General features: G+C 45.6%; 1 protein-coding gene across 1 annotated transcript in view; it reads left to right on the forward strand.

Moving 5' to 3' along the window:
* The window catches only part of LOC119389126 (uncharacterized), a 23,173-nt gene extending 1,791 nt beyond the window's left edge, over positions 1-21,382 (forward strand). Inside the window, exon 2 of the mRNA XM_037656366.1 lies at positions 20,908-21,382. Within this exon, the coding sequence (XP_037512294.1) occupies positions 20,908-21,343 (436 nt within the window). The 3' untranslated portion in view covers positions 21,344-21,382. The remainder of the gene's footprint in view (positions 1-20,907) is intronic.
* Positions 21,383-22,047: the final 665 nt, after the last annotated feature.

The following is a 22,047-nucleotide window of genomic DNA, read 5'->3' on the forward strand; positions in this document are numbered from 1 at the left end:
TTGACGACGACCATCTTACGGAAGAGTGCGTTTTGTAAATTCGCAACCATGCGGCAGCTACTGAAGCTATACCTTACAAATATCTTTCTATTTAGCATAAGTAGAAGTGACGAAGAAATAGCTCTTATAATTTGATGGAATTCTGAGCAAATTATGCATTTTTAAAAATTCACGACAAACGCTGCGTTAGTGAAAATTAGTCAAATTTGGGACGCTATGGTTAACTTCTGTGAACATCTTGTTTGTTTCATATTTGCTGTATGAAGAGGCCTTTATGTGAATAATGAACCTATGCATTTGTATTTCTCTAATATTTTTCAAAGTAGTAAATTTTTGTATTATTTGTATGGTCGCCCATGTGTCGATGTCGTCCCGATCATCATGCACTATGCTGGCTGTCATCATTGAAGGATCCCTCGGGCCGTCTCGCCCGCTGGGCACTTTGCCTGCAAGACTACGACATCCGCGTGCTGTACCGCAACGGACGCCAGCATGCTGATGCCGACGCCCTCTCGCGCTCCCCCTTGCCTGACGCCAATGCCTCCTGCTCAGTATCTCACATTGCTGTTTCTTCCATCGACGTTCACACCATCACTACCGAGCAGCGCAAGGATAAATGGATCACCTCGCTGATAGACTTGCTCACTGATCCGTCGGCAACACCAACCACTCTCGCCCGTTGCGTCGTCAAGCCCACAATTTCGCCATTCGTGACAACCTACTGCACCGACGCAATTACAACGCCAACGGCCGCCAGTGGCTATTTGTGATACCCCGAAGTCTGCGTGCTGAAATATGTGAGTCCTTCCACTCTGATCCGCAATGCGCGCACTCTGGGGTATCCAAAACTTACCACCGCATTCGACAACGATACTTCTGGCGAGGGATGTACCGTTACGTGCAGAAGTTCGTCCGCTCCTGCCTCGATTGCCAACGACCGAAAACCCTTCAACGCACGTGTCACCAGTCGGTCTACAACCATTACCTTGCCCTAACCATCCGTGTGGGCGCGTGGGCATCGATTTGTATGGACCACTTCCTCTGACCTCGGCTGGTAACCGTTGGGCCATCATCGCCGTTGACCATCTAACGCGATCTGCCGAAACCGCTGCCCTCACAGCGGCTACAGCGTGCGATGTTGCCTCCTTCCTGCTACACCGATTCATGCTGCGTCACAGTCCACCCTAGAAGCTGCTCAGCGATCGAGGCCGTGTCTTCTTGTCGGAAGTCGTCGAAGCCATTCTCAAAGAGTGCCATGCTGTTCACCGCAAAACTACTGCTTACAACCCGCAGACGAATGGCCTAACCGAACACTTTAACCACACGCTCGGCGACATGCTCTCAATGTATGTCGCCGCCGATCACACAAATTGGGATGCCATTCTGCCCTTCGTCACCTACGCCTATAATACCGCCCCTCAGAACACTACTGGTTTTTCACCCTTCTTCCTGTTGTACGGAAGGCACCCGTCGCACACCATTGACACGATACTACCCTACAAGCCGGATCCATCTGAGTGTGCGCCTATTTCTGACACAGCCAGGCTTGCTGAAGAGTGTCGCAAGCTTGCAAAGACCTTTACAACGCACGAACAAGAGCGGCAGAAGAGCCTTCACGGTGGCATCACCACCACTTCTGAGTCCACGTTAGTCGCCGGAGCGCTCGTATGGCTCTCGGTCCCTACCACTGCAACTGGCCTCTCTTCAAAACTACTGCCGAAATACGAAGGCCCCTACCGGGTCATCGAGCGCACATCACCGGTCAACTACCTGATCGAACCCATCGAAACCAGCTTTGGACATGCGCCGTCGAGGGCGCGACATAGTCAACGTGGAGCGCCTCAAGGCCTACTAACCCACTAATAGTGACAGCTGTTAGGTCGCCGAACGGCTCCCTTTTAACCATTACGTTTATTGCAGAGAGTAGTGAAGACAGGACAAGAAGGGACACAGATAGGCGCTATCTTTTAAGTGTTTTTTTGGACTCAGATCACACATATTTATATTTAAAAAGAAAACTTCAACATGCGCAGGCACAGCTGCGTCCAGGAAAATAGTTATTTCTTTGACAAGTAGTGTAATGACACACTAACGCAATCTCGGCCAAGATTATGAATACTTGCTGACTCAATAATCAATGTGTATAGTTTCTTTACTGTTTGGCAAACAGGCAATCGCTGCGTTTCTTTACATTGTTGCAATGTTCCCTGAATCTTCCTTGAGATGTTGCCCCATTTGCCCTCTATAATGCTTACCCCATGATAGGAGTATCTGATAAACGGTACCTTATATGCAGGGCACGTAACGTGTCCTGTGATTCTTATTGCAGCCAAGCCTCTCCTCTGAGTATCTGGGTTGCTGCTTTTCCATAGTTTAACATGCTTATTTGAGGCCATGAACATTATGCTGATGATTCCGAGCACCAACAGTTTCTATATTGTTGAATATTCCGTGCAGATTGGCATCGTGGCAAACATTTTTCGGCCATCAAGATTTGGCCTTTTTTTTTTTGGCTTGGCAACTGGAAGGTGGTTTTCTGGGTAGGGCATATGCAAACGATACAGCAAGGTGAAACAGGATATCCTGCTTGTGTCAGGGGAGTTCTTTGGAAATTAAGGCTTGTCCACAAGTAATAGGAACAGAAATTTTACTGCGTTAGCGAGCTACAGTGGCATAGGCAGAAATTCATTTCGGGGAAGAGGGCGAGTGGGGGCATGGGCCCGGTCTGCTACCCCCTCGCTACGCCACTGTCCAAGCAGTGTCAGACAATGCACCTTTCTACCATTATTGAGTGGGAGAAACTAAGAGGCAGCAATGGCTTGTTTCCCATCAGTTCGTATAACTAGCTCATGCACTTTTTATGCAAATGAAATTGTACATTCAGGAACCTGATATGGTACAATCCATGCCCGGATGCTCGTGGGTAAGCACCAGTGGGTGTTAGTAATCATGTGCCAGTGTTAATATGTTAGTGGCTTCAGATTCGAAAGAACCTTTGTGGTATTTAATAAAGAAAGACGCAGTCATCCTCATATCTAAAACATTTAAAAACTTATGTGCTTGCATATTGTACTAAATAATCATGTTCCTATTTCTTGTGGACGAGGCTTGATTTCAAGAACTCGCTGGATGCAAGCAGGATATCCTGCTCCCCTTGCTGTATTGGCTGCAGAAGCCCTACTAAACAAACACCTTCCAGCTGCCAGGCCAAAGAAATGGCTAATCGTGATGGCCAAATATGTTTGCCACTATGTCATACCTGCACGGGATATCCGACAATATAAGAACGGTTGGTGGTCGGGCAATCATCAGCATAGTGTTCACGGCCTCAAATAAGCGTGCTAAACTATGAAAAGGTTGCAACCCAGACACTCACTTGGCTGCAATAGGAATCACAGGACACATTATGTGCTCTGCAAAGAAGGCATCGTTTATCAGATGATGGGATAAGCATTATGTGGGGCAAATGGGCAGTGTATCAAGAAAGGCTCAGGAAGACTGAAACATAAAGAAAGGCAGTGATGACTGGTTAGCTGAACACTGGAGCATGTGTGGTTGCTTCCCACTTTTTGATGAGAGTTTCATCGTGCGTATGCACAGCAACGAAACTACTACATTAAAATTGAGTCGGCAACTATTAATAATCTTGGCTGAGATTGCATTAGTGTGCCTTCACTATCTTTAACAAAGAAATAATTATTTTTCTTCGATGGTGCTGTGCCTGCGCACGCCCCATTTTTTTTTCATGGCAGCACCACACAGTTTCACCACAGTTTCATGGCAGCACAAACATCACAGATGTTCGATGGAAGATGGAGGAGGCTTGAAGAGACGAAAAAAATCTTCAAACGGTATGTCACTGCAGCCAACTCTTGTACGAGTAGACTTGCCTTCATCAAGATGGCAACATCAAGAATTAACAGTTGCTCCCTTATGAAGACAACTCCAAGTTTCAAAACGTTGGCTCTGGCGACATCCCATGTTCAAAGATTACAAGCTCAACAATACAAACTATTCGACGTTCCATGTTCAAGGAATGCAAACTAAATAATATGCATTGCACTGAAGTGCAGAAGGTACGTTTCTCACTCCTAAGCTAAAGGCCAGTATATCCTGTATATCAATAGACCTTATGCAAAATTGCTGCCATCTGTTGGAGGTTTGACGAAGCTAACGATTCGGCGCCATGTTGGAGGCTTGTGCCCGAATTCTATTGCTGTCGCCGCTATCACTTCTTGCTTGTATCCGCTTTGGTAGTCGGCAATCAGGGCATAAAAATGTCAGGCGGGCCTGTACACGTTACCGGCATTTCCTAGTTTTTACGTTGACGGTTATTACGTGTAAAGAACCGCCTCACAGCGAGAAGAAGGTGCAAGTTTGACACTGCGAGTCACGTGCAGGCCTGTCCGTCGTCGATAATGAAGCTCTGCGCTAGGTTACAAATTGGCCTGTCTGTTTTCAGTGTAGCGAATAAAGCGTTGTTAGCTATCTGAATATCATGCTTGTATAATGTAGGATGGTTGGGAAGAGGCTTTATTTAGCGCGGCTAGGCGCAGCGATGACGGTAAGAAAGTGCAGTTGACCCAATTGAAAGCATATTTCATGAGGGACAGCCTATGTCGAGCCGACGTAGTGTCCATCTAATTTTAAATAAAACGTTGTCCTCTTTTATCTTTGAAATAATATTATTTCGCTGTTGTAGTCATCCGACCTATGTTATGTACAGAATTACCGTGCGATTAAAATGCAGAAAATTGCGCATCTCATGCACGTGGAAAGTGAACATGAAAAGTGTAGTGTCTCCTAGAAGTAGATGCCGATCAGCTGGTATTTTATTGAATATCCTTCCGATATGTGATCCTATATAACAGGAAACGCCAAGAATATTCGTGTTCACATTGTCGCTTTAGGGGCCTACTGGTGCTTTACAATTTAAACCCGTTGCGGCAAGGCAGTTTTGCTTCGCCGACTGAAACCGCCTGAGCGCGTAACCAGTGGTAGCGCACCCACGGTAGAATGTAGCACATTTCCCGGAACAGCATTTTATTTAGTTTCATAAGAAAAGTACCGCGCACTTGAAGCACCTGTTAACATTTCATAGCAAACTGGAGTGTACAGAGGATTTTTCCGAAGGGGGGATCAGCTTTTGGGAGAACCTGATTTGCTCTTCCTGGGGTATAAGTTAAACAAAAAGAAGTAAGGGGTGGGGGCGGTCAGGACATCCGGGCAACCCGTCTGAACCTGGCAGTGATACCACATGAAATGCTTGAAAAATACGCATAGTGAAGAAATACGCACGCAAAGCATCCCACCAGACGCTACCTTGTTAAACTCCACCATCGAAAACAAACTACAAACAACACGCTCCAGCACAATCGGTCCGTCCGCTGCAAATCAATGACGCGCACGAGCTATCTGTCTAACATGTAATTGTTATCGCAATTTAATAAACAAGCTAATATCAACAGCAGCGCAGGCATGCGCGAGTAGCCGCGATGCAGCTTTGAAGCTCGTACACGAAGCGGGTTTGTGCCTGCAGCAAGGCACACGGTGCGAAAACTTTCTTGTTCTGGCATGACATGAAAGAGTGTTCTCTGATGAGTGCCGATGCTGTCACATACCACATATATTAACGGCGAACGGAAACACGGCGTTAGTCGTAAGCAGTAACCGAAGCAACGGAACGATCTGCTGATTCTCGTCGGCCACGAGGAAATGTACTAACATGGAGGCTTGGTTCCTGCAAACCTTCTTTCAGCATCCCAATTTCCTCAATCTCAGCAACACAGCACTCGAAAATATGTTGGCATTTTCGTTCTTATCAGCCGCCACACGTTGATATGTACGCTCCTTGCTCTACATGCGGAGCGCGCTTAGCCTTCAACATGGCGGAAATGCACACAGCGGCCGCTAGATGGCAGCAGATTTTGCATAAGGTCTATAGGTGCTATGTGTCCAAACTGTCGCAATCTAGTGATGAAAAGGAAATGCCTACCACTCATTATGGCTTGCCCGGGCTTGCAGGAAGTATGCTCCTATCTTGTACTGCAATCTGTCCTCTGTGTCGGTGCCATGAACAGCTCTCATCGCTGATACATGCATAATAGATACCACAAGGAAATGTTGATTTTCACTCAAGACAAACCCAACCACACACAGATAGTGAGTACCAAACATGTCCTCAGGCAAGTCTATATTCATATATTAAAGAGATCGATCCTTGAATGAAGGGATCAGGGTGCAATAAGAACAGGTATTAGTGGACCAGCCACTTGCAGACTATTGAAAGAGTGCCATTGCGTGTTCAACATTCACACATGTACACAGTAAGCAATCAGTCATGGGCACGTTACCAGTAAAATGTAACAGTGTTACAGTTACCTAAGCCAAAAAAGTGGGATAGGTTTCAAACAGGAGAAAGTGCCTCAGACAGGCTGGCCGACGTTTCCATAGGGGGACCTATCTTTATCGAAGGCACCTTGTCATCCTTGGCGTGTTAGTTTTAAAGGGTTAGTGTTGACGTCATGTCTAGCGGTGGTGCTTGTCGCTGTTGGTAACTGCTGCCTGGAAAGAGAAAACTAGAGAGAGGAGTGTAGCCCTTGCCACATCATTTCAAGAAAGTTTGCAACGGCGCTCAGGCCTCTCATCTCAGAAGTAAGGGGAGCTGCAAAGAAGGAAAAAAAAAAGCAAGAAAAAGGAGAGAAAAAAAGAAAAAAAATGGAAAAGGGGGGGGGGGGTCTACTGAGCGAGAGCCGTCAAAGGCAAAAAAAAAGAGTGGAGTATGAAAGCCACTTGGAAAGGCTGCAGAAGGGCGGCACGTCTAGCCCTCACAAAGGGCTGCAGAAGATGGTGGGTAAGGCAACTACAGGCGGGGAAAGCGGGCGGCGTACTTTTAAAAGCAAAGCCCACATGTGGAATTTAAGTGATATTGAGAGGGGTGTCTGAAAAACACGTGCTTGATGGGTGAAGTCAGTGGCTCTGTTAAAGTAACTGTTACAGTTACAGTTACAGAGTTTCCAAAAGTAACCTGTTACAGTTACACTTACTGTGACAAGTAACGTCGTTACTTTGTTGCAGTTACTGTGACGAAGTAACGTCGCTACTTTTCCGTTACTGTATAAAATAAATAATAGATTACAAACCAAACGATAGAATTCATTTATTAAATATGTATGAAGGCATGCGGGCAGTCAAAATTGCACGTGGTAAAACCCTAGACGAAGTAAACCTAATAGGGGGCCAAACACAAGCATTTGTTGTGTACACCTCATTTTGTTGCATCAATTTTGTTGTTCATGCACCGTTGGTGAAAAAGGGAATTTATTTGCAAATAATAATAACAAATGTCCTCTGATACTCAAAATGGAAAATGCGGTTGATGCACTAGAACGACAGCAGTATCATAGGGTGTTTATTAACGACACCCAGAAGCGCATGCAAATAGCAACGGAGAGTGTGTGACGAATGAAGACGACGTCCATTGTGTCTGTTCCATATATATGTTCAAGGTGTATCAGACCCTGTTCGGTTAGCTTTGCGTCCGCTGGGCATACAAACCGTTTCTAAGTCCCGTTATACTCTGGGGCATGTGTTCGCGAAACCCAAAGATTGCACACCTGCAGACGATCAGAGTAGGGTGATATACAAGCCCGATGCGGGCATTGCGACGCGACTTGCATCGGCGAAATGGGAAGGAAAGAATCAACGAGGCTTAAAGAAGGCAAACGGGATGTTGTTAAAGCAACTCATGCAACGCATTCTAAGATGGAGCTTGTTTAACACTTCCGGAGAACAGGGCATAGCTTTGACGTAAACACTGTGACGACGCTGGCTCATGAACGAAGGTGAGGGGAAGGAACTCCTGGAATCGCGGTTCATTCGCTGCAACGCGTCGGCTTGCAATATAGTTACTGTATATGGCACCTTTAGGAGCCATGTCGTAGCATATATAGTAACTATAGTCGGATACACCTTAAGAAGTCAGGAGAGACTAAAGAAAAGAAATAGTCCCGCTCATGCACGCGCCGATGTTCTCCAAAGGCGAAGCCACCGCCATCCCGCTCATGATGTCCGTCCCGAGTGCGCGCCCATTGGTGCAGGCTTATGTTCATCTGCCTTTGAGGAGAAAATGCCGCTGACTTCTAAAGTTGTATCCGACTATAACATGCAACAACCACATTCCCCTACTGGTTTACACGGACGTATGGGACACTGGTCGATCTGCGCAAATTTTTTTCTTTCTTTCCTTTTCTTTTTCTTGTTGCCAGTGTATACTGAGGATGTCACATGCATAGGAGGCAAAACGTCCATGTGATTTTGTTAATAATTGTTCTATTAAGTTGGAGTAAACCTTTTACAATTAGTTTCAAAGAGGTTTTGAAAAATTACTTAGTTCACGGTATTTGTGCCTCTCAACCATTTCGCGCTCTGCTGCTTTCTAGCCGTCAGTCAAACACGATTATTGCGCAGCCTCGGACGAGGGAGAATATAAACTTGGCGTCGTGATGTTCCACCGGTACACCAAGAACCGAGCTAGAAGCTCAAGTGACAAAAAGGATATATATACGCCGGAAAAAAAAAAAACTACTTGAATTTAGCAAGTTGTTCAGTTCCAACATGATTGACTTACGACATGTAGTTTACAAGTAAACTTAAGTTGTGTTAAAGACTGACTGCTGACCTCGGTCTTCTGCAGGGTAGATAATTCTCTAAGCGACCTCCACCCCTAAATTGCTAGGGGAGCCGTGCTGTGGAAAGATGAAAGGTGGAGAGGATATGGGAAAGTAACTGTAACGGTATTTCCCATTACAGTTACTCTGTAAAAAAGTAACAGTGTTACCGTTACAAGTTCCTATAAATTAAAAGTAACTAGTTACAGTTACAAGTTACCGAAAAAAGTAACTAGTTACCGGTAATGCGTTACTAGTAACTAGTTATTGCCCAAGACTGTAAGGAATACCCGAAATATGCACATAGCCCTATGGGCGATCCACATGAAAATAACGATATGCACACTTTTATCGAAATATAAAAAAAATGAAAGAGTGTGCGTGGTCTATGTGCACTTGGTGTGAGGTGGGAATGAGCCATGCATATTGTATTGCATCATGAATGTAAGCCATTCAGGGAACAAACTTTTGGTTCTCTAAAGCGAATTCCCGTGTAGTTTGTCTTGTAGAGTTGAGCTGTCAATTTGATTTCATTTTAAGTTATGTAAGGCCTTCACAAAACCGATAATATTTTCCAACTTTCTGTGAACTTCTGGAAACATATATGAGAATTGAGATCTTTTTCTTTTAATTTATGACCTTACAAAGCTCAATAAACCCTAAATCACTGCATACTAAACCTTGGTTATGCATTTAAGTAAGAGAGCAATATTGGTACTATGCTAAGTAAAAAAAAAGCGTGAAAATACAATAACTTAAAGCACCACACAATAAAGCAACATTCTCGCAACATGAGCACAATCTAAGTTATTTGTGATAGAGAACCTCGTGTGCTTAAAGATGCTAAGAAAAAATATATAATGGCAGAACACGAGCTCACGCATATTTTCTCAAACACACAATATTGAAACAAAGAGTAGCATGTGTTAGCTTAATTAACCTAATTGAATTGACATATTCGTCTACTAACACTATTTGATATAAACATGTGCTTCTTCACATTAAGTACGCATTTGTTGGAGTGTGCACTTAGTACCAGTACGTAACGTAATTCACTCAAATACATTACTTCGAGTGAGCTCCTTTAAAACATTTATGAGGCAGCTAGGTTAAAATCCTAACCACAAAACAACTGCATGGATTTCTGGCGAAAAGCTCGGGGACGCAACCACGAAAACATATCCATCATCGTGTGCGCGTGTCAGGGCTGTGTGTTTTGCTATCACGTCAGGGGCGTAGCCAGAAATTTTTTTCGGGTGGGGGGGGTCAACCATACTTTATGTATGTTCGTGCGTGCGTTTGTATGTGTGCGTGCCTATATACGCAAGCAAAACTGAAAAATTTCGGGGGGGGGGGGGTTGAACCCCCCAACACACCCCTTGGCTACGCCCCTGTATCACGTCCCCAGTCTTGTGATAATTTTGCGTGTTATTGCCGAGTTTGGTGAACTCTCGCATCACCACAGTGAAAACATTATGGGACGACCCCATGTGTTTAAAAGCACACACTTTCTAACGGCGACAAGGGATTCTAGAAACACTCTCAAGCGATGACCTCGTACAGTAAACAGTCAAGGAATAACAGCACAACGACACGAGGCCTGCATGATCGAAGCATAAGATTGCGTAGCGCAATGCGCATCCTTCAAACATGTCATTTATGGTGGTGTATATAAGAGCACCCAAAGCACAAAACATACCTGCCTATCGGGTATCTGTTGATCATCCTCGCTGTGCCAACACGACGGTTACTGCAAACAGTTGTCATGCAATGAAGTAACAAAGTTACGTAGTTCAGCGACCTTCTTCAACTTACCCAAGTTTGGCACAGTCGCTCGTCAAAAGGCTCAAGCTTCCGCTCCTGTGGAACCGCGGTCGCCGCTTGTCAAAACACTCGGACGCGGATTGTCTTCGGAAGTACACTCGATCACTCGATCAACGTGAGTAATCGATGAACGAAGCAAGAAAGCACTTTTGAGCGCGGACACAAAGCTGTGCGTCCCGTGAGGCTGTGTTGAGTGGCAACGAACAACGACCATCATCCGCTACTGGATCAAGGCAGGAGAACGCCCCAACACGCGGGAAATGCCCAGTCGACGAATGTCGCGTACGATAAGCACGCAATAAACGCACACAATACACGATAAACATGTAAGCGCGGCACACATGTGTTCACGGGAAGCTGGTGGTGCTCCGGCAGTACGAGACCTGTTGCAACTGTTAGCTTACAGTCTAAACCAAAAAGAATGTAGGTGGCAGCAGTGTCGTGATATGCTACAGGCCATAATTTTTATTAAAAATAAAACGTATTTGTGGCTTTTCACACAGGCGAAGGTCAGGGAGGCGGGGCTCTGTATATAAGCGTTGCGTCCGCCTTTCGCGTCGGGCCCCATATAAGCGTTGCGTCCGCTCGAGCCATTTCCGCCTCGGGCTCCATATAAGCGTTGCGACCGCTCGCGGCCGCATATAGCGGGCCCAATCCGTCACCGCAGAATTTGTCACGCTTAATGGCGATTGAAGGGCCGCTTATATGCAGTACGTTGTGGTGGAATAAAAATGGGCCGTTTATGTGCCGGACGTTATACGGTACTTGAATAAGAGTGTAGTGTACTCTAGCTTTCTCCGTAGGAACGTCCCACGCTTTCATTCACTAATTAACATTGATGACACACACACATAATTCAATTCTTTGCCGAATGGCATCAAAGATATCTCGCTGGCTTCTGCAACTTTCAAGTCTGAATATGCCGGGCTTACGAGGGTGGTCCGATAAGTACTTAGCCTCACCGCGAGAGCGCGACGCTATCGCACGAGACATATACTGACGTTGAGTATCTCTCTCTTAGAGGGACATATGCAAAGGTCCAGTCGAATCGGGCTCGCGGTTTTGTTTTGGCCGCTTGAGGAAGCAGGTGATTTTCGTGTGTCCGTTAAAAATGGGAAAAGAGCAATATCGGTCGGTGTTTCGATTCTTGTTTTTGGAAGAGAAATAGCGCAGCGAAATCAGAGCAACTGGATGCCGTCTACGGTGAGTCTTCTCCTTCGATGGCAACTGTCAAAAATTGGTTCAACGAGTTTAAACATGGTCGCACGTCTGTTTTTGATGATCCTCGCCCTGGGGCCCCGCAAACGGATACCACGGCCGATAACGTGGCAAAACTCCACGACCTCGTATTGGCAGACCGCCTACTGAAGGTGCGCGAGATAGCTGAGGCAGTAGGCATCTCAAAAGACCGCGTGGGTCATATCCTGCATGAAATTTTGGGCATGAGAAAGCTGACGGCGCGATGGGTGCCGCGTTTGCTCACTCCGGACAACAAGCGCGTCCGTGAGACCACTTCGGAGCAGTGTTTGAAGCTGTTTAAGTGTAATCCGAAGGAGTTCCTGCGTTGTTTTGTGACCGTCGACGAAACATGGATCCACTGGTACACGCCAGAGACCAAAGAACAGTCGAAACAGTGGACTGCACCCGGAGAACCTGCTCCGAAGAAGGCGAAGACTGTCGCATCGGCCGGAGAGGTGATGGCCGCCACTTTCTGGGATTCTCAAGGTGTGATCATCGACTACGCTGAGAAGGGCAAAACGGTGACAGGACCCTACTACGCCGAATTACTGGGCCGATTCGACGCCGAATTGCAAAAATAAAACGGCCACATTCGGTGAAGAAAAAGGTGCTCTTCCACCATGACAACGCGGCAGCTCACACATGCGCCGTCGCCACGGCCAAGTTGGTCGAACTGGGCTACGAAGTGGTGCCCCATCCACCCTATTCTCCAGATTGGCCCCGAGTGATTTCTTCTTGTTTCCCAACTTGAAGAAGACACTCGCCGGACAAAAATTTGAGTCGAATGAAGAAGTTATCGCCGCCCCAGAAGCCTACTTTGCAGCTCAGGAGAAAACGTATTTTCCTGACGGGATCAAGAAGTTGGAGGATTGCTGAGTCAAGTGTATAGAGTTGAAAGGGGACTATGTTGAGAACTAAATGGACACCATTCCAAAATTTTCGCTTTTCTTTTGCAGGCTAAGTACTTATCGGACCACCCTCGTATATGTCACGCGAGTGACGCGCCCAGCACAGACAGCTGGGCAAGTCGCTCGCGTGCGCCTTGCTGATGTGACGCATGCTGGGGCAAAGCGCGCTTTAGTGAGCGCAGCCTGCGCAGGTGGGCAGTGCTGAAGCGTGCGCATCAGTGCTGAAGAAGCCTTCGGGTGCGCTTTGAGAGAATGAAAAGCGCATTACATACTCTCAATGTCGACGCGTTGTTGTTGTATAGGGCTTCTGACTTCTCAATTATCAATGATGGAATCGTGCTACTTTTTGACTTCGGTGATTGATGAAAATGCATGCATGTGGCAGCTTCTGTTCATATATTTGCCAATTAGGTGCACGTAGAATATAAATTGCAATCTATAAATCATAATACCCTTACTTCACTCGTCTATGCTGTCTTTAAATCTTTATAAAATGTGCACTTTCGCGCAAGAGCGAACTAATGAATGGGATGGCAAAAATCGGAGTGTTACACGTAGTGAGGCTAGCAGATAATTTCTTCAAGATCCGATCTAGCGCAGCTATAAAACGTGCAGGCGTAAGGGAACACGGCCGCTCCAGCCATCCAAGCTACCTGCGTGCTTTACAATGCTTGAACGCTAAGTAAGCGCTGGGAGCACAAATGACGTACGAGCCGCTTGCTGATCTCTGTCTAGATAGCGCGCGCGGGACGACGTGCGACCAAGCCCACTTGATCAATGTTTGCCTGCAGGAGTGACGTAGCCCCCCTTCCGGCATCCCTTCATAAGCGCCTTTGCGCGACGGAGAGGGCTAGAACGCCTCATCTCCGCTTGAGCCGTGACTGGCGGCAGCGCTAGCACGCTTTCACTGGTGCAATAAACATACAACACGCGCGCGATGTTAATGATTTGGATACAATACGGAACATGACGGCGACGGCAAAAATAAGGGCTTGAGCGCTCCTATAACTGCCATCGCAATAAAGGCTGGCCCCGATGACCGCCCTTGAAATAGCCTTCAGAGTTTTTTGATAAACCAGTGCGCGTTATCCTGGTATACCATTTTCTTTCTCGTGCAGAAGCAGTTCTTTTTCGGTGAGTGTGTTTTAATTGTAACTGTATGTGAAGAGATAAACACCTTCGGTTGAAAACTTAAGGGTAGTAATGCCCTCATCCTCGACCTGTTGCTATACAGGCAAGGCCGAATGGGGATCTCGAGCATCTCTACCGCTCGTAATGATGATGATGATGATGATGATGATGATATCAATGTACACGTACCTATCTGGCCTGGAATTCAGCACGTTCTCAACTTCCGTTAGAGTTGTGACAAGTCCCTCCTCCGTGAGGCTATTGTGTCCGACGGTTCCCTACAAGGTTAGCTTCACGGATCTCACTAGGCACTGACTAATAAGCTCTCATTGTTTGCGAAGGTTTAACACCTTCGCAAACAATGAGAGCTTATTAGTCAGCTGTCTGTTCGTGAAGCGAATAACGCCAGCTGGCAGAAAGAGTGTTCAGCACTCGCCGCCATGACTACAAGTGGCGCTGGCTAACACTTCTATGATTACGCAAACAGAAGTACCCAATAAAGTGGATGGAAAAGTGACCGCCGCTGTAGCTCAATTGGTCGAGCGTAGGCCGCGTTATCCTAAGGTTGTGGGTTTGGCCCTTACCGGCGGCAGGTTGATTTTGCATCCAGTTTGATTAGTTTTCCTTTACGTTACAATTACTACAATATACCGTTAAAAATACAAAAAAATGTCCGCGATGCCTCCCTCGGCTTCGTTCTCTGTTTGCTTATTTAAGAGGCACGTTATGTATGATAAGCATGCAATGTTTAATACATAGGCTGATTACATACGGTCTTAGGAATTAATCTGTTATTAAAATTTTCTCAAGTAGTATGACAAAAGCTTTCTGTATATATTACCCCAGGGCAACAGAGTTTGTTAAGATGGCTTACTTCTTCAAGGAATGTGTCCTTTGGTAGACTTCTCGTGGTATGTTTGAAACAGGACATTTTTGTTGCTACTACAGATATTTTGTACTAGAGCGTATACTATTATCCAATTTCCTCAAAGTACAGCGTTATCAAGCCCCAGTGCTCCTCTTAATGGCCACCTAACGAAATCAAATGAGTAAGTTCTCTACGCGGCGCGAGATTAACACACGACCGTCGTTCAACCAGAATAGCCGCGTATAACAAACCTAGCTAGAAAAATGTGGACGAGGTGGACAACAGTGTTACCTCTATCAGGCCGATAGCCAGGGGGGGAGCGGCTACCCCCCCCCCCCCGAAATTTTGGTGGAGTAGGGGTTTTTACCAAAATTAAATAATGAAAATAGGTGTTTTTCTCAAATAGTCAAGGTTTTCAGCAAGTGCCCCTCCTCCCCGAAAAAAAATTACTGGCTACGGGCCTGGCTTCTGTGCTGATTATGTGCGTAAACAAGAGCTACAGAGTTACGAAACAATGTCATTCCTTAGTGCCATATGGCTACATCTTCCACTCTCCCGAGATAATTTTAGCCTACGTTACACTATAAGGTAAAGTTAACTTGGTGGCAGTGCAAAAATAACCTTCAATTATTCCACTGAAGAAATTGCAATGTTATTTGAGGTTTTAAGACTTCTTGACGTAATTAGGCACGACCTTTTCCCAATCACTGAATCTTTCTTTTCTCGGTTATTTTATGTTCTATAGAGCAGCTGTGATAAACAATTTTCATATATCATGAGTGAACTAAATGTTCTATTGAACAGTTGTGATAAACAATTTTGATATCCTATGAGGGAACTAAATGGGACATTTATTTCTAATGCTTGATAAATTTAGGGCCAGGTGTGGATATTATGCTCGCAATTCTGAAAAAGCGGCCGTTAACAGCGCCAATTGCCATGAAATACGCTTGTAGAGTGACGGTGCTTTGAAACCGTGTCAAGCCGACAAATAAAGAAACGAAGAAAGCACAGCGCAAGTTATCTGTAGTCTCCATTGAAGCTTGGAAGCTTTCAGCCAGTGTAAAATAAGATTCTGGTTTAGGCAGGTGACGTTGCTTCAAATTGTAGATGTTTTATATGGGGCCAATGTGTTCGATAAAACACTGATTCTCTAAAAAATTACTGGTCCAGCAAGCATTTAGCCGGCCCTCGAGATTAAGCTCATGATAGTGTGCGGACTTTATTCTATGCAAAAAGAAACTATTTCTCATATTAACTCGAATGAGATATTCTTTTTCGACTGCGCAAACGATGCAAGTCAACTGAAAGAACGTAATTACTTGAACGCGGCTCACGCACATCAAAGAAATTTAGTAGCCGGATAATACCACCGTAGAAGGGGTACTAAATGCGAAGCATTTCTTAGCGAACCTTAGGCACTTTGAGCGTTTCTATCTACGATTCTATCTATCTATCTATCTATCTATCTATCTATCTATCTATCTATCTATCTATCTATCTATCTATCTATCTATCTATCTATCTATCTATCTATCTATCTATCTATCTATCTATCTATCTATCTATCTATCTATCTATCTAGCCACCTACGTCTGGATGCTCTCGTGACCGCCTCTTTAACTTCGTGTAGACCAAAATTGGCATGGGAGGGTAAGGGGATTTGATGAATATGACGGTTGGGTCATGGCATGACTAACGTGAAAATCCTGTCGCGTACGTCGTCAAACCCTTTTCTCCAGACACGTGTGGCACATACCCGTTTGGTGATAGGCAGTTTCTATACAGGTGATCAACAGTTTATATCTACCCAGAAACGGCGAGAACAGACATTGGTAATTTAAATGCGAGAACGTTCAGAAAAACCGACATCGGCAGCGTTCACGCTTCGAATGCAAATATTAATTAGGATCCCATCAGGAATCGAACCCAAGCATTTTAGCTGGCAATCAGGTATTCTACTAAGAGCCACGCCACGTCTATCAACTCGTTTGGAAAAACAGCCTATGCAGGCGTAATGCCTGTGCAACGTCAACTGTGGTTGTGATCCTGGCTATCTTATTTTATAATAAAACAATAAACACCATAGATGTACTCGTGCGATACAGGAGTCATATCAGGTTAACGTCCATGGTTCCAGTGTTGGCTCCGCTTTCATAGCAGTCTAATAAACATTACATTTGTATTCCTATGATTCAGCAAGCTACACTGAAGTGTTGCTCCACCCCGGAAAAATATATTAACGGAATTCAGAAGGGTTGCTGAAAGGGCGAATTGTTCATCCATGAACGTAGCGTGTATTAGCGCGGTGCATAAAAGAAAGGAACACGACACATACGTCGAGATAGGTAGGCGCCTACCTATCTCTACGTCTGTGTCGTGTTCCTTTCTTTTATGTACCGCGCTAATACACGCTCTATTAACGAAAGTTACGTGTGACATCCACATCATTGCACCGTAAACTGCACTTCGTTTCCATAATACTGACGTATGTGCTTTAACGTGACTGCTGATGTTACGTCACACTATAAGTGACCCTTAAACGCCAGTGTTATCGATGTGCCTGGTAAGCCCACGATGTGCACACAACCACTAAACTTACGAAAACACGTCGATCCACTTCGTAACGTTTGGCTGAAAGTAATAAAATACAGCATAAAAGTACCTGCTGTCTGCTTCGCAAGAAACCGGTTCCTGGAAGACGTGGGATCTGTCGAACTTACGGTTCTAGTAATAATAAGCATCCACTCCGGCTTATGCGATTGTGCCACTCCGTCTGCTAGGCTAATCAGTAGAAACAGAGTAAGTTGCAGCCAAAATCGAATAGTCTAGATAAATAATTCACATTGACAACTGATTACACCCAATACAAGCAACTTCGCTCATAGGCACGCCCTGTTTTTCTTTTAACAGCGGAGCAGTTTGAGCGTCCGTGCAGAGCGAACAGAAAACTATCATCATCATGGACTGGCACATGCCTATTTTATCCTTTTCTTCATGTTCTCCTTCGCTCCCAGAACACGTGCTCCGGTCTGTCTGACGTGGGATGCAATAACTCTGGCGGGTGAGAGAACTACAACAGAGACGAGGAGAAAAAAAAGAAAGAGAGAGAGGAAGAGATCGAAAGAAAGATAAATACAGAAATTCCTGGCGAAAAAAAATTCTCGTTTGGTGAGATTCGAACCTGCGTTTCCGCGATGCGAAGGCAAGCGTCGAAAGCTATCAAGGCACGCGAGTAGACCATTTCATAGCCTTGTATAGTATAGTATAGTATTCGCAATGCCCACGAACTATAGGTGGCGCGCCGTGCTTTCCAAGATGGCGCCAGGAGGAGGGTCAACCCGTTTGTTAGCATAGGAACAGATAGTACGTGCGGACGTACGGCCCGTGCCACTTTCACCGGATGAAGTCATGAGCTGTGCTGAATTGAATATTAGACTAAACTACTTTCCCAAACCATGGAAAGTGCTAAGTACTCGCCACCTAATTATTTGCTGTGGTGTGAAATGTTATGTTTCAGCTCCGTTACCGTGCATAACGATGCTTTGCGAAATCCTGTGCGTGCTACATAAAACTGCATGAACTAAAATTGACGTACGAGCAGAAGGGCACCCCGAGGTAGTACGTACCGAGCCAACGTTTATAGATACGTTGTACCGAGCCTGCCTTACGGATTTGCCGCAGTGGTAGGCCGCCAGCGAGTAGCGCCATCGCTGCTGCACGGGACCGCACGTTTAACGTGGTGATGGTTTGAGTCGGGAACGCGGAGTTACGTCTTCAAGGGAACACAAGCATTTAACTTCCCATTCAGTAGCGCTTTTGCCACAGCCATGCTGAAGCTCTAGCCGTGTGCAATTCACTTCACTCGCATGTTGCAGGCACGAAGTTAGCCGAAGGCGTGGATTGTGGCTGTGACTGCACGTTCCAACGCTCTAACCATTTCGCTTCTCTGGTCGAGCTCGAGCGTGTTGGCGGCATGCGGCGCTCCATAATATCCACAATAATTGATACATGCAATGCACAAGAGGAACTATGCTTTTATTTTGATCTCGCTCTGAGGATATTATACATTAAATACAATCAAAGTGACTTACGAGCGTGAAAGAACAATAACGCACGAGGGGACGTGAAGTGCAACTCGCTCCTCGTGAGTTGGCAGCTGATCGTTCACCGTCCTGTCACTCTCGGTGCCTTTACAGTCTTCTACGTCCAGTGAAAAATCCTCGTCGTCAAGGTGGTTTCTTTCAACATCACTGCTGAAAGCAATCTGAAGAATTTCCTCCGCCGAACAACTTCGACCACTCCGCGTCACCACGTTTACAATTACAGAGACGTCCGGGCGCGGAGAACATTTCGCTCTCAGATCGGTCAACGAGAAAATCGCTTGCAGTGTGCTGCCAGCTATCAACAAACGTACAAAAACAAGCGGCGCAGCGCTGGCTATGAAACCAACACACTGGCGAAGGACGGCGTGGAAAGCGTTCGCTCCACGAAAGGCGTGGAGCAGACGCGTCCTCGAATGACTGAAACGTCGCTCGCACGATTAGTACGAGCGCTTTGCTGACAAAAGATAGAGGCATATTTTAATGTATCGACAACTTGAGATCGCTCAGTTTTACAAGAGCACATCGCGAGCCGGCGCGACCTCCCGCGTACAGTGTTACGGGATTCATGCACTACAAGAAACACTGACCAATGCTTTATACAAGTAAAACAGGGTGAGCTTCAACTGAATATGTCATACGATAACATTTAACTAACCTACGTGGCTACAGAAAGCCTCGCGAAGCTGATAGTGTGCGTACGCTGTGGGCTAGCATTGAAAGCGCGAGTCGCCACGTTATTTTCAAGAAAACTTCGCGCCTCGCAAGAACGAATCGGATTTCTCGTGTCACGGAGAGCCCAGTTTGTTCACTGATGTAGGGAACATGCCAAGTCGTAGTGTTCCTTCCTTGCTAGCGCGTTAACACTGAGGTTAGCACAGCCGAACAAGGGAGCGACTGCGTAGTGCTGCCATTTTGTCGTCTACTAACGCTCCTCGAGAGGACGCTCCTGAATTCCGCTTGGCGGCGCTACAGTATATGGGCATTGCGAATAGTATATCATATTATAGTATAGTATAGTATAGTATAGTATAGTATAGTATAGTATAGTGTAGTGTAGTGTAGTATAGTAAGGGGGTTCGAAAGAGAAGTAAGGGCAAAGAGGAGGGAAAAGAGCTATGCCCTCGTCATTTGCCGATTAGCTCCTGATTTGCTCCTTATTATTATGTGCATAGCACAGAAAGAAAGAAAAAGACAGAATCAAAGAAAGAGAGAACGAAGTAAAGAGAGTGTAAAGAGAGAGAGAGAGAAAGAAAGTCGAAAAAGAGAAACAACGACGAAGAAAGAGAGAAAGAAATAAATAGCCATAAAGAGAGACACGGAAGGCAAAGAAAAAACAGAGATGAGAGAAGCAGAAAGATTGAGAGGAAGAAAGAAAGAGAAAAAAAAAAACATAAAGCGAAACAAGGAAGCCCGCGCAGCTCCGCACTTCTTTCACGTTTGGCGCCACTTGTGCAAAGCTGCCTTACTTATTCTTTTTTGTGAACCGTTCATGTTTAATTATACGAGTATGCAAGCCTATACATGAAACTAAGCATGCTTTTAAACATAAATATATATAGCGTGGCCCATTATTCGTTCACATTGAGCTATAAGGGAATCGATGTTTGTTACACAAAATGAAAAGACGTGTCATAAATAATATCGAAATTTAAATGATGGTAGAAAGGAATACAAAACAACAGGCTTCCACTAATTTCCTTGCATTGATCTGACAATTGCTATCGCAATAGCATCCTGGTCATTGCTCTGCGACCTGAAAATCAAGACTGTGTCGACAATTGGGCACTTTGTGCAAACAAGTGATATGTTTTAGAGCACACAAGAGAAGGTTTATGCAACAACACTGTCGCTTATATGCGCTTATATGCGAGCAGTCTTACGCTCAAATACCACTTTTATTTAACTCGTAAATATGCATGAGGTAGAATGTTTCAATCAGGCTGCCGTCCGCGATGGCCTTGACAGCCGGAGAGTGATGTTCATTCCCGATTTGTTATCACTCGTGGTGACTTTCCATGCTCTGACGTCTGATATAGCCTTAGATACGAAGCCTTTGCTCCATGGGGTTATAGCTCCCCATGCTGTGTCGAATGGGTTAAATGCCCACCAAAGATGAAAATTTCGTGTAACAGTAACTTATTTCATTGCCCTTTTTTTCTCAGCGACGACATCGTGAACGGCAGCAGCACGTGGTTCTTCGACGGCACCGGCTGCCACATGTGGAACTTTCCTTTGGGCCAGTGCCCGTCACTTGACGGTGATTTGTTCACCAGCCTAGCCCAGTGCAGCAAAAGGTGCCTTAATCGTGGAGGCTTCGAAATTGACCCCGTGGGCGCCAAATCTGGTGACGCCGCTGTCGCTGCAAGTTCAAATGCGTGCCGCGTTCCGAGACCAAGCGTTTGCACGGGCCAGCAGCTTAGATTTCCCGCCTTCTTCCAGCGCGCCGTGGGCCCCGGAAACAGTCCAGAATGCCTGTCGGCGACGCTGGTTGCAGATACGGACCACCGGTGCCTCACCGGCAGTAACAGGTTCCAGACGCACAGCGAGTGCGAGAACGCCTGCGTTCGCGGCGTGGAAGTAATCAGGCGCTCAGTGTAGGCGTTACTCGAGTGAATAATAAATTACGACTCGCCTGCAGAGCCGCGAAAAGCAATCGTTTGAACGAATCCTGGTATTTTTTTTTCTGTGAAAAACTACTTGTTTTCCGCCTTTTTGCTTTATGCTTCAAAAAGATCTGTTTATTTGTTCCAGCTCGCCTATTTGATATCTGATAAGGCCATTGCCGTCGATTACTTCTTACTGTTGCAGTGTAATATCATTCTCCCATCACTGTCTAACCCTGCGTTACCTGCCTAGAGCCAAGATATTTTTTGAAAAATGCTGTATATTTTCCCGAAATAATATCGAAGTGTTTCGTGGAGACGTCCAGCTGGAAAACAATTTTTCAAGTTTACTGGAATGCACTGCGAGAGACTTCCCAAGGATTCATCATTCATATGTCGTAGCGCAACACCACAAAGACACAGAAGGACACACACACAGCGCTGCACAGTGTCCTTCTTCTCTCCCTGTCATGTAGCGCTGCGGCATATGAATTACACCTGGCCCGGCAAGGTAGCCTTTGCCAAGGATATATACCAATTTGGAACATTATCCGAGTTCCAATCGTTTTTACTTTGTGGCTTTCCGTGAGCTATAAATTACTTCTCTCTTTTTTTGTGTGTGTGATTCTGCCTGATTTTACGTCAGTTGTTTCGTTTGCATGTCTTGCTATTTTTGCATGCTGTAGGCTTCGCTTTGTA

This window comes from Rhipicephalus sanguineus, chromosome 4 (genome assembly GCF_013339695.2).
Source record: "Rhipicephalus sanguineus isolate Rsan-2018 chromosome 4, BIME_Rsan_1.4, whole genome shotgun sequence".
NCBI classification, from domain to species: Eukaryota; Metazoa; Arthropoda; class Arachnida; order Ixodida; family Ixodidae; genus Rhipicephalus; species Rhipicephalus sanguineus.